Below are 12,640 nucleotides of genomic sequence, written 5' to 3' on the forward strand. Positions count from 1 at the left end.
CACCTCAGCCTCCCAAAGGCGCGGGATTACAGGCTGAGCCACCGAGCCCGGCTGAGGACTACTATCTTAACACAGAAGCTGGGTGCAGTGGCTCATGCCTGTAACCCTAGCACTTTGGGACGCAGATGCAAGATTACCAGAGCTCAGGGGTTTGAGACCAGCCTGAGCAAGATGGCAAGATCTCGTCTACACAATAAATAGAAAAATCAGCTGGGCATGGTGGCACATGCCTGTGGTTCCAGCTACTAGGAAGGCTGAGGTGGAAGGATCACCTGAGTCCAGCAGGCAGAGGCTGCGGTGACCATGAGCGTGGCACTGCACTCCAGCCTGGGCGACAGAGTGAGACTCCAACTCAAAAAATAAAAAAATTAACACAAAAATAAACTCTTATGCTCCCTTTCTGTACAATTTAAAGCTGAACACTGAACAATTTTTTATTCCATTAGTTACTTTATCTTGATTGCCTTTGTTTTATGTGTTTGAAGAGTCTTTGATAGATCAATGGGGGATGTTTGCACTCTCAGTCACTGAGGCCACAATTTACACTTGCCCCTGTTCTTTTCCTAACCTAATACGGTGTATGTAGCACTCAACAAATACATGAAGTTCGGTGCCCTCACTTATGGTCACGACTTTACAGCCACCACCAACTACAGGCCTCAATTCACAAGTTTTAAATAAATCAATCCTTTTTAATAAGAACTAAAAGCAACAAAGAAGAATGTGGCTTACCTAAAAAGTTTCGAACAAGGCTGATGGTTATGGATTTCTGTAATTAGAAAGAGGAAATACATTTCAGTTAATCATGAAAGAAACAGACAACTATAAAACAGCTCATGGTTTTTTGGTTTTGTATTTTTAAGCCAAAATCTAAGACAATAAAAAGACAGTTTTCCTTTCCCAAACAGGTACTACATGTATACCGCTGAAGACAGTGTGAGGTCTTAACATTCACACTCAGGGACACATTCTCAAAACAAAGCAGACTGGAGAATGAGAGACCTATTTCCAAGTGTCCATGTATGATGAGCACACATCTGAAAGCTTCTATTCAGGAACATGCAGCTATTGTGTGCCTTGTTCAATCTTACCTATTTAAACAGCATAATAGGAGAAAGTAACCAAGGACTAGAATCATTTAATCAAGTTAGATAAAAGCTGTGAGGACAGCCTGGGGAGAGAAGGGCCTTAACCATCCTACCATCAATAACCAACTCACAACTCATGACAACTTGGGCCAAGCATTTTGAAAAAGAAGGAACTCTGGAAGTCTATTAACTCTTTCAATGATGATCAGTACTGAGGGAAACAGTCATTCATAAAGCAGATCACAACAATTTCTGAAAAGCTGCTATGATTAAGCACAGTGAACAATTTTTTTCAAGCTCATCAGGGAGCTTAGGGTCTGGCTTTTTTATAAGACCATGAGACTATTTAATTCCATTAATCACATTCTTCTAGAGAAGGACTCATCACCTGCTATTGTTTTTAAAAAAAGTCTCAGAGTTCTAGGTTGTAATTTTAATTCAATTAAAATGAAACTCAGCTTTGAAGAACATGGGATCATGCCCATTAGCTTCTGTATTTGTGTTACTGCTGTCAAAACACATGCACAAATGCAGTATTTCCACAGAAAAGTTAATTTGCCTAGCTATGCAATAGGAAAACCTCATCTAGGCTGGTGCAAAGGTAGTGAGTTATCTTGGTTGATTGTTCAGTCAATTACAGATCGAACTCCTTGTTCTATTCTTTTCTCCCTTTCTCACTACTGCACTTGATCAGCCTTTAAAAAAAAAAAAAAATAAGGCCGAGTGCAGTGGCTTAGCCTGTAATCCCAGCACTTTGGGAGGTGGAGGCGAGAGGATTGTCTGAGCCCGGGGGTTCGACACCAGCCTGGGCAACTTGGTGGGACCCCATCTCTACAGTAAATCACAAAAAATAGCCGGGCATAGTAGCATGCATCTGTAGCTCCAGCTACTTGGAAGGCTGAGGCAGAAGGGTTGTCTAAGCCCAGCCCGTCGAGGCTGTGAGTGTGCCACCGCACTTCCAGCCTGGGAGACAAGAGTGAGACTCCAACTCAAAAAAAAAAAAAGAAAGAAAGAAAAAGAATGAAAAAGAAAAAACCCAAACCATAAAATAATAATAACAACAATTTTAAAAAAGGTAAGAATATGTTGTTTAATGAAATCCCTAGAGTAAGTTTTGAACTCTGCATACTCCTGTTACCAATCCATTCTAGCAATTTCTTTCATAATTTACAACCCAGATTAAAGCACACAAAAGACATGTTCTAGATATCACGTGCTATTTTCTGAAGAATGCTAAAGTTTTCAAAGATGTTTTGCAATACTAAGCACTTCATGGAATCAAAAGGGTGATGTTTCCAAACACGAAAAACTACAGGTCAGAATTAAGTTGAAGGACACGTTAACTGACAGGTGGACCTTTGAAAGCAGGCAGAGGCTAAGTAGCCTTGCCTGGGATCTCCAGTTTCTTGTTCCTCAATAGCTCTTCTATACTGCCGAATTCTCTTCATGTACAACTGGCCTCTCTGCACACATTTTCTTAAAAATCTCTCCTGGGTGGTACTGTTCTTATGGCCTCTCTTTCTGGTGAGCAGGTTGAATATCTCTTCTCCTTACGCCTCCATTGTTTCCAACAATTGTAACTGCATCACCTCATTAACCAAGGATACTTTTTTTGTTGTTGCCTTTTCCCCACCACTAATAATATGTATTGAAAACAAGATGAACACATTTCATGTCCAAAATGTGATATTCTATATGAAGTCCTTTTTATTGCAGAGAGTGAGGTAAAAATGTCTGTGCATGGAGTCAGCATTTTCAACAAATAATAAATTTATAATTTTATTCTAGAGGTTAAGTTACGCCCAAAAATCTTTTCGCATTACAGGTAGTGAATACTACTCATGGCACCTTACCTAATGCTTGATCATTCTTTTTTTCCTTTTTATTTTTCCTGAGTTGGAGTCTCACTCTGTCTCCCAGGCTGAAGTGCATGGCCACCACAATCCTTCCGCCTCAGCCTTCCAAGTAGCTGGAACTACAGGCGCGCACTACCACGCCTGGCTAATTTTTAATTGATTGTAGCGACGAGGTCTCGCCAAGTTGCCCAGGCTGGTCTCGAACCCCTGAGCTCAGGCAATTCTCTCGCCTCAGCCTCCCAAAGTGCTGCACCTGGCTGTTGTTTGACTTTTCAACCCAAGTTTTCCAGAATCCTTGGTTTATGTTTTCAAATATTTATTTTTAAAATAAAAATTTACAATGATAATGACACATTTAAGATAGTATCAAGCCGGGCTCGGTGGCTCAGCCTGTAATCCCGCGCCTTTGGGAGGCTGAGGTGAGTAGATTTCCTGAGCCCGTGGGTTCAAGACCCGCCTGGGCAGCGAGAACTCATCTCTACAATAAATCAAAAAATCAGCCGGGCGTGGTAGCACACGCCTGTAATTCCGGCTACTCGGAAGGCTGAGGCGGAAGGATCGCCGGAGCCCAGCAGGTCGAGGCTGCAGTGGCCGGGAGTGGCCACTGCACTCCAGTCTGGGCGACAGAGTGAGACTCCAACTCAAAAAAAAAAAAGATAATATCAGTGGCCAGTGTCGGTGGCTCAGCCTGTAATCCCAGCACTTTGGGAGGCCAAGGTAAATGGATTGTCTCAGCCCGCGGGTTTGAGACCAGCCCAGGCAACTTGACGAGACCTCATCTCTACAATAAATAAAAAATTAGCCAGGCATGGTGGCATGCACCTGTAGTTCTGGCTACTTGGAAGGCTAAGGCAGAAGGATCACCAGAGCCCAGCAGGTGGACGCTGGGGTGGCAGTGAGTGTGCCACTGCACTCCAGCCTGGGTGATGGGAGTGAGACTCCAACTCAAAAAGAAAAGATAGTATTAGCAAACTCTTTATGAGATCCATACTCATTTCAATCAATGAACTGATGCTAATAAATTAAAGATTATACAACAAAAGATGGTTGTCATGGGACTGTATTAAATGGGACTCTATTGATTGTTATTTCTTCATAGCTACAATATCACTAAAACTGGTATTTATGCCAGGCTCAGTGGCTCAGCCTGTAATTCCAGCACTTTGGGAGGCTGAGGAGAGTGGATTGCCTGAGCCTGCGGGTTCGAGACCCACCTGGGCAACTTGGCGAGACCTTGTCTCTAAAATAAATAAAAAAAAAATTAGTCAGGCATGGTAACGTGCACCTGTAGTTCCAGCTACTTGGAAGACTGAGGTGGAAGGATTGGTGGAGCCCAGCAGGTCGAGGCTGAGGTGGCCAGGAGCATGCCACTGCACTCCAGTCTGGGCAACAGAGTGAGACTCCAACTCAAAGAAAACAAAAACAAAAAACTGGTATTTACTGCAAGAACCAGGCAGTTTATGAATCAAAGAATCAGGCTGGGCGTGTTGGCTCACACCTATAATCCCAGCAGTCTGGGAGGCCAGGTGAGAGGGTTGCCTGAGCCCATGGCAACTTGGTGAGACCTCATCTCTACAATAAATCAAAAAATTAGCTGGGCATGGTGGTGCATGCCTGCAGTTCCAGCTATTAGAAGGTTAAGGCGGAAGGATCACCTGAGCACAGCAGGTCGAAGCTGCAGTGGCCGAGAGTGTGCCACTGCACTCCAGTCTGAGCGACAGAGTGAGACTCCAACTCAAAAATAAATAAATAAATAAACAAAAATGAATCAAAGAATCAGTATTTATGCTACGTAGCATTTTAATTATTTTACCATTCTATTTCCTTAAAAGTAAACAGCCAGGATATTAATCAGAAACACTATTTTTGTGATTATGCCAGATAAGAGAGCTCTTTCTTTCATGGTTTGCTGTCAGTTAACTGCATCTGGCAATTTAACCGTCATCTACCAGATTAGTTTTGAAAACCCAGGTGCAAATAATAAAGAGCTGTACAGATGTCCTATGAAACAAAATTCGGTTTTAGAATTTTAAAGAATTAAACAAAACAAAACCAAAAACACCCTCAATAAAAGACTAGTCATAGGCTGGCTATACACGTATGAAACCTTTACTTAATAAGTCAATAATGTGGTTAGTGGGTTTTATTGTGTTGATCCTTTGGCAGACAGTTCAATTTCTCTTTTCCTTCAGTCCCACCTCCACCTCAAGCCTCGCTCTTGTCCTCCAGTCCATATACTAGAAACCTATCAGAACAGGCTTGATCTGGTTTCCCAGAGGGACAACAAACAAATAAACGAAAAGACTTACAATTGATGATTTGCTCCAAACACGACCTAACCTGCCAGCAGTATTTCAAACTACAAACCACTGATCATCACATATTCTGCATTTTAGTCACCCAGAGACGGGCCAGATTCCATGTTTTATGCAGTTCATGCTCTGTGCTCCCCTGAATGTACCATCCACTGGCCTTCTTACTGACAACCTTACTGATTTCCCCACTAGCAGTTTTTTCCTAAACTTTGAATACGTAGGAGATTTTCTTTATTCCTTTTAGTACAGCACTCATCTTGCACTGTCTTCAGACCTGTCTTATCCTCCCCACAGTTATGGAAGGTAGGGATGATTCTGAGTCTTCCTTTCACTGCCCAACACGTCTTACACATGGAAATTATTCAATAAATGTTTGCTGCATAAATAAATGAAATGTCCCTTGCTTTGCTCTGAGTATGTGCAGTTTGATGACCTCTGCCTGAGGTACACCTGAAAGGACTATGATCTCTATTTATCAAAAGGACTCCTTTTTCTTTCCCAGCTATCTCCCCCAAAGTAATTATTTGGCCTGTCTCTTGGAAGACTGTTTGGGTTTAGCAAGTATCATATGTTAACAAATGTATACATCTTTACCAGATCCCTCTAGGAAGAATCAGCACAACATATCCATTCATTGTAGCATAAGATGATACTAGCAATGGGAAGAGTCTAGTTTGCAAACTTGAGGTTCACTGTGGTTTTGATGGGACTACCAATCAAGTGGTCACATAGCAACTTAGTAAAAGTCATAACAGTTGGTGGGTAGGGAAGTTTTATAGAAGACCTATACTTACAGCTTTATAATATCTTATAAAAACATATCATCTGGGCACAGTGGTTCATGCCTGTAATTCCAGAATGTCAGGAGGTGGAGGCGAGAGGATTGCCTGAGTCCAGGGGTTCAAGACCAGCCTAGGCAACTTGGCGAGACCTCATCTCTACAATAAATCAAAACATTAGCTGGGTGTGGTGGTGCACACCTCTGGGTCCAACTACTTGGAAAGCTAAGGTAGAAGGATCACCTGAGCCCAGCGGGTCGAGGCTGCGGTGGCCGTGAGCATGCCACTGTACTCCAGCCTGGGTGACACAGTGAGACTCTGACTCAAAAAAAAAAATACCAAACATATGTATTAGTGCAAATAATTTCAGTTTTTTTCTATGTACTCTTTCAATCCTTTAGCTTAAAATCAGTTAAGAGCCAAAGAACAGGCTGGGCACAATGGCTCATGCCTATAATCCCAGGACTTTGGGAGGCTGAGGTAAGAGGACAGCCTGATGAGTTTGAGACCAGACTGGACAACTTGGCGAGAACTCATCTCTACAATAAATCAAGAAAAATTAGCTGAGTGTGATGGCTCATGCCTGTAGTTCCAGCTACTTGGAAGACTGAGGCAGAAGGATCGCCTGAGCCCAGCAGGTGGAGGCTGTGGTGGCCGTGAGCATGCCCCAAACACTCCAGGCTAGGTTCCCACTTAAAAAAAAAAAAAGCGCTCAGCCTGTAATCCCGCGCCTTTGGGAGGCTGAGGTGAGTGGATTGCCTGAGCCCATGGGTTCGAGACCCGACCGGGCAACTTGGCGAGACCTCATCTCTACAATAAATCAAAAAATCAGCCGGGCATGGTAGCGCGCACTTGGAGTTCCAGCTCCTTGGAAGGCTGAGGCAGAAGGATCGCCAGAGCCCAATAGGTCGAGGCTGCGATGGCCGGGAGCGGCCACTGCACTCCAGTCTGGGTGACAGAGTGAGAGTCCAACTAAAAAAAGTTCCAGCTACTTGGAAGGCTGAGGCGGAAGGATCGCTGGAGCCCAGCAGGTCGAGGCTGCGGTGGCCGGGAGCGGACACTGCACTCCAATCTGGGTGACAGAGTGAGACTCCCACTCAAAAAAAAAAAAAAAAAAAAAAAAAAAGCACCAAAGAACAAAACAAACAGTAAGTATATGTACAAAAAAGATATTTCCAAGGTCACTGATAAATTCACTTACCAATTACTTGCAGAAATTCTGTATTGCTGATTTGTGAGTCACTGATGCTAAAGGTTTCCTCTTGTCTTACTTCTCCCAGCAAAAATCCTTCCTAAAATTAACATAAGAAAACAGTTGCAGGCTAAAAATAAAGATGATTATTAGTGAAATTAAGAGTAACTGAGGACATATGATTTTATAATAATTTTAACAATAACCCAAATTAGCTTGCCATGTAAACCACTATCCAATAAACCAACAAATAGACTAAAAGTAATCTGAGGCATATCTATTAATTGTTCAAAAAAAAGGATTCCATAACAAGATAAAAATATTATTCTAATTCCTTCAAGTTTTCACTGTTTCTTGAAGTAAAATTAAGTAAAGTGAGTTCATCACCTAAATCCTAAGTCTCATAATTAATATCAAAAAAACTCAGGAAGCAAAAATATTTCAAAGTTGTTTTCTTGAAACAGCACACAATTTATTTTACTGTTATAAAAACACTGCTAACAGTGAAAGAATAAAGAAGTTAACACAAAGATGAGTAAGTGCTTTTGGACAAGTTGGCGTTGGAAATTAGGATTTCAGCAAATAAATTACATTCACATGAAAATTATTTAAAATAAATGCAGAGGTTAATTTATATATACTTTTGGAGAACATCTGTCACCATAATAAATTCTGGATTACTTGGCATATTACCTACTGTTTGAGCACAAGCACAATGGTATATGGAGAACATATACCATAAACATCAAAATAACTTTCCTATAGAGAGGGTGAACCGATAAGCTGAAATCTCTCTTCCCAGGTCCTGCATGGATCCTTCCCTCATTCAGGTTTTGACTCACATGACATCTTATCAGAGAAAGAAACATAGTCTGACTAACATAACTGAAATAGCAACAGCTAGGTACTCTGTCCCCTTTACCCTGAGTCTTTTTCTTCTTACTCTGCTCACTATCCATATTACATATTACACTTTTATAAATAAATACATTTATTTATTATCCCCTGCTAAAATGTAAATGCGACGATAGCAGGCACTCTGGTTGTTCATTATTATCTCGGCACCTAGCAAAGTGCCTAAAACACAGTAGGTGCTCCGTAAACAGCGGTTGAATAAATTTGTTGAAATAATGACTTCGTACTATAATCCCTTCTATTCTAGAATGATCTGTCAAATTAATTAAAGAAGTTTCCCAGCTTAAAAACATTTGCTGTTTAAAGGAAGGAAGAGGGGAGAGACAGATGTTTATAACAGCCTAGTTTTTGTATGTGAGTTGGGGAGGGGGAGTATCCTAAAATACTAACTCATCACATACAGGGCATTTCTCAAATTTGGGAAATATACAGATTTCCTTAAAAAAATTCTCTCAGGGCCGGGATCGGTGGCTCAGCCTGTAATCCCGCGCTTTGGGAGGCTGAGGTGAGTGGATTGCCTGAGTCCATGGGTTCGAGACCCGACCGGGCAACTTGGCGAGACCTCATCTCTACAATAAATCAAAAAATCAGCCGGGCATGGTAGCGCGCACTTGGAGTTCCAGCTCCTTGGAAGGCTGAGGCAGAAGGATCGCCAGAGCCCAATAGGTCGAGGCTGCGATGGCCGGGAGCGGCCACTGCACTCCAGTCTGGGTGACAGAGTGAGAGTCCAACTAAAAAAAGTTCCAGCTACTTGGAAGGCTGAGGCGGAAGGATCGCTGGAGCCCAGCAGGTCGAGGCTGCGGTGGCCGGGAGCGGCCACTGCACTCCAATCTGGGTGACAGAGTGAGACTCCAACTCAAAAAAAAAAAAAAAAAAATCTCAGGCAGGATGCAGTGGCTTATATCTGTAATCCCAGCACTCTGGAAGGTGGAGGCTAGAGGATTGGCTAAGCCCAGGGCTTTGAGTTCTGCCTGGGCAAAGTCGCGAGACCTCGTCTCTATAATAAATTTTAAAAATTAGCTGGGTATGGTGGCACGCATCTGTAGTTCCAGCTACTTGGAAGGCTGAGGTAGAAGGATCACCTGTAGTCTAGCCTGGGCGACAGAGTGACTCCGACTCAAAAATAAAAAAATTATCTCAGACCCAAAGTCTAGTTTGAGAAAACACTGACTAAATAAGCATGCTTTACCCTCCTGAAGTCTTTCAATTAAGAGTTCTCACCACAAAAGAAGCTTTGTCTTGTAAAAAGAAAAAAAAAAAACTTCTTAAAAACCACAGTGAAAAAACGATATTCCCACAGAACTTTGCCCATATACGTGACTGGCAAATTTTTTGCTGTCATAATATTGAGAGCGGGTGAAAACAAAAACATCTGAATCTGGTTACCGCAAACTTCTGTTGTTAAGTACAAGTGAAATGGTCTTTTCTAAATTGTCACCTTTTTCACAATACAGCTGAAAGTTGCAGGCATATCCAGTATTTTCCTCAGATACCATTCTGACTAGCACTCCATACTTTGTATTTTTATTTTGATTATAATCCTGAAAAGACAGTCTTCCACGATGAGGTAAATAAACAACAGCAGCAACCAGGAAGATTTTGGAATGACGTAAATTCACATTAGCAATCGTGAATGTTTAAGAACATGGCTAGTTTCCTAGTGTTCTACAATCTAGAGCAGCCACATTTAGCAAAAAAAGATACAGGATGCCCAATTCAATTTGAATTTCAGATAAAAAAAAATAACAAATAATTCTTACATGTTTTGGAATATACTTATACTCTAAGTTATTTGCTATTTATCTAAAATTCAAATTTAACTGGGTATCTTATATTGTATTTGGTAACATCACAACAGTATTCAGTTTGAAAAATAATGATACACCTGGGTGCAGTGGCTCATGCCTGTAATCCCAGCACTTTGGGAGGTGGAGGCAAGAGGATTGAGACCAGCCTGGGCAACTTGGTGAGACCTCATCTCTACAATAAATCAAAAGATTAGCCAGGCATGGTAGTGCATGCCTGTGGTTCCAGCTACTTGGAAGGTTGAGGTGGAAGGATTGCCTGAGCCTAGCAGGTCGAGGCTTCAGAGGCCATGAGCGTGTCACTGCACTTCAACCTGGGCAACAGCGAGACTCTGAATCAAAAAAAAGAAAAATGATATAAATCAACAGTGACATCAAGACATTTTAGAGCCAAGCACAAAATAAATGTTGAGTTATCTAGTGGTCTGGATTAACTGAGCCACTGTTACTTTATAGCAGGACTAGGCAAACTATATTAGTGTGAGGGTGAAATCCTGTCCAATGCCTGTTAATGTATGGCCTTCAAGCTAAGAATGCTTTCTGCATTTTTTTTTTTTTTTTTGAGTTGGAGTCTCACTCTGTCGCCCAGACTGGAGTGCAGCGGCCGCTCCTGGCCACCGCAGCCTCGACCTACTGGGCTCCAGCGATCCTTCCGCCTCAGCCTCCCAAGTAGCTGGAACTAGAGGCGCGCGCTACCACACCCAGCTAATTTTTTATTTATTGTAGAAATGAGGTCTCGCCAAGTTGCCCTGGCGGGTCTCAAATCCACGGTTCAGGCAACCCACTCACCTTGGCCTCCCAAAGTGCTGGGGTTACAGGCTGAGCCACCGAGCCTGGCCTGCATTTTTGTTTTTATTTTTTTTGAGTTGGAGTCTCACTGTCACCCAGACTGGAGTGCAATGGCCACTCCCGGCCACCGCAGCCTCGACCTGCTGGGCTCTGGCGATCCTTCCGCCTCAGCCTTCCAAGTAGCTGGAACTATAGGCGCACGCTACCATGCCCGGCTAATTTTTGATTTATTGTAGAGATGAGGTCTTGTCAAGTTGCCCAGCGGGTCTCGAACCCGCAGGCTCAGGCGATCCACTCACCTCAGCCTCCCAAAGTGCTGGGGTTACAGGCTGAGCCACCGAGCCCGGCCTGCATTTTTAAATGGTTAAAAAATATAGAATTACTTCATGAAATGTGAAAATTACATGAAATTCAAATTTCAGTGTCTATAAGTAAAGTTTTTTTGGAACACAGTCACCTTCGTTCCTTTACTATCTACAGCTGCTTTCTTCACAACAGCAGAGTTGGGTATTTGCTACAGAGAACACATGGCTTGCAAAGCCTAAAAAATTTACTACCTGGCCCTTTATAGAAAACATTTGCTAACCTCAGCTCTATAGAATGAGTGGTTTTACATTAATTTCTTGCCTGGACAAAACAAGTACTACAAAAGTAAACTGTTGCTTCAACTTTAAAAAGGAAATTATTTTCAACTATGCCACATCTATAATTGTGACAATGTTACCATAAACAGAGAAACACAGTTGAAACTATCGGCATTGGCAAACATTTCCAGGAAGTCCAGCACCAGGCCTTGCACGCAGTAGATAATAAGATCTCTCTTGAAGTAAAGTAATAGCAATCTAAGTAATATGGCCATCTCACTGCAGTTTGGAGAAAAATCACCCATTTCTCAATAGGTAGATTCTCAGTCTTACAATGTTCTTGCCTTATACACTGCCTTATTAACTATATTACTAGGCACTCTAAAAAATAGATAGGGTAAAGAACGCATATTTAATAGTCCATGGGCATTAGGGGTATCACAAACCACTTACATATGGAATTACATTATCAAAGTAATGGCTGCTGCAGTACCACAGGCCATAGTGTCCAAAGCTGCCTCTGCAAAAAACCATGATGTATATATTGCTATCTTCAAGCTCTACCATCAACACTTAAGAGATTAAAGGTACAATAATTTAATTCCATCCAATTTACTAATGGAAATCACCTCCCTGTGCGATCAGTTTTTATTCATGGAAGCCAAAGACTGCTGACATAAAACCAAATCCAGTTCTTCATTCTGCAGTCTATCCTTCTGCTTTGAAGTAACAACCCTCCAAAAAACCCACCCATATATTTAATGAATTTGAGTCACTACTACCATCACCTAAAATAATCCCACAATTTGGCGGCCCAATTAAATTCCTCCCTACGCGAAAAAGTATCTAGTTTCGCAAATAATTTCCAACCAGAGGCCAGTGACGTTTAAAGACAACTCGTAAAATAAAGACGTTTGAAACAGGGAGGCTCCGCTCCGGCTGCTGGCTCCCAAGCCTAGGCATTTCTGATCCCTCGTTCGCGGGCCTGTCACTTCCCTATTTCAGACTAGTTCCGTGATCTTACAACCTTCGCCAAACGGCTAGACATGCAACTCTGAGGAATGCAAATAGACCTTGCCCCTCTCGCTCCTGTTTGCAATCTCCATTTTCCCATCGGGGCGAGGAAAACACACAACCGTGTCTAGCAGGGATGCACGGTGACAGCCGTGGTTTCGGTCGTCGCTCGCGCCCCGCGACCACCTGTGAGACCGGCGAGCGGGGCGGAGTGCCTCGCCTCCCAAACTAAAAGCCCGGGCTCTCCATTGCTCCCCGACCCTCCTAAGTTCAGAAGCCCGACTCTCGGGGAGGGGCAGGCGC

General features: G+C 42.6%; 1 protein-coding gene across 1 annotated transcript in view; it reads right to left on the reverse strand.

The window, feature by feature from the left end:
• The window catches only part of ABRAXAS2 (abraxas 2, BRISC complex subunit), a 40,443-nt gene that overhangs the window by 27,352 nt on the left and 451 nt on the right, over positions 1-12,640 (reverse strand). The window contains exons 2-3 of the mRNA XM_008062505.1: positions 7,240-7,330; positions 733-769 (exon numbers count right to left, since the gene is read on the reverse strand). Coding sequence (XP_008060696.1) covers positions 733-769; positions 7,240-7,330 — 128 coding nt within the window. The remainder of the gene's footprint in view (positions 1-732; positions 770-7,239; positions 7,331-12,640) is intronic.

This window comes from Carlito syrichta, unplaced genomic scaffold (genome assembly GCF_000164805.1).
Source record: "Carlito syrichta isolate Samal-C Ts95f unplaced genomic scaffold, Tarsius_syrichta-2.0.1 Scaffold305729, whole genome shotgun sequence".
NCBI lineage: Eukaryota > Metazoa > Chordata > Mammalia > Primates > Tarsiidae > Carlito > Carlito syrichta.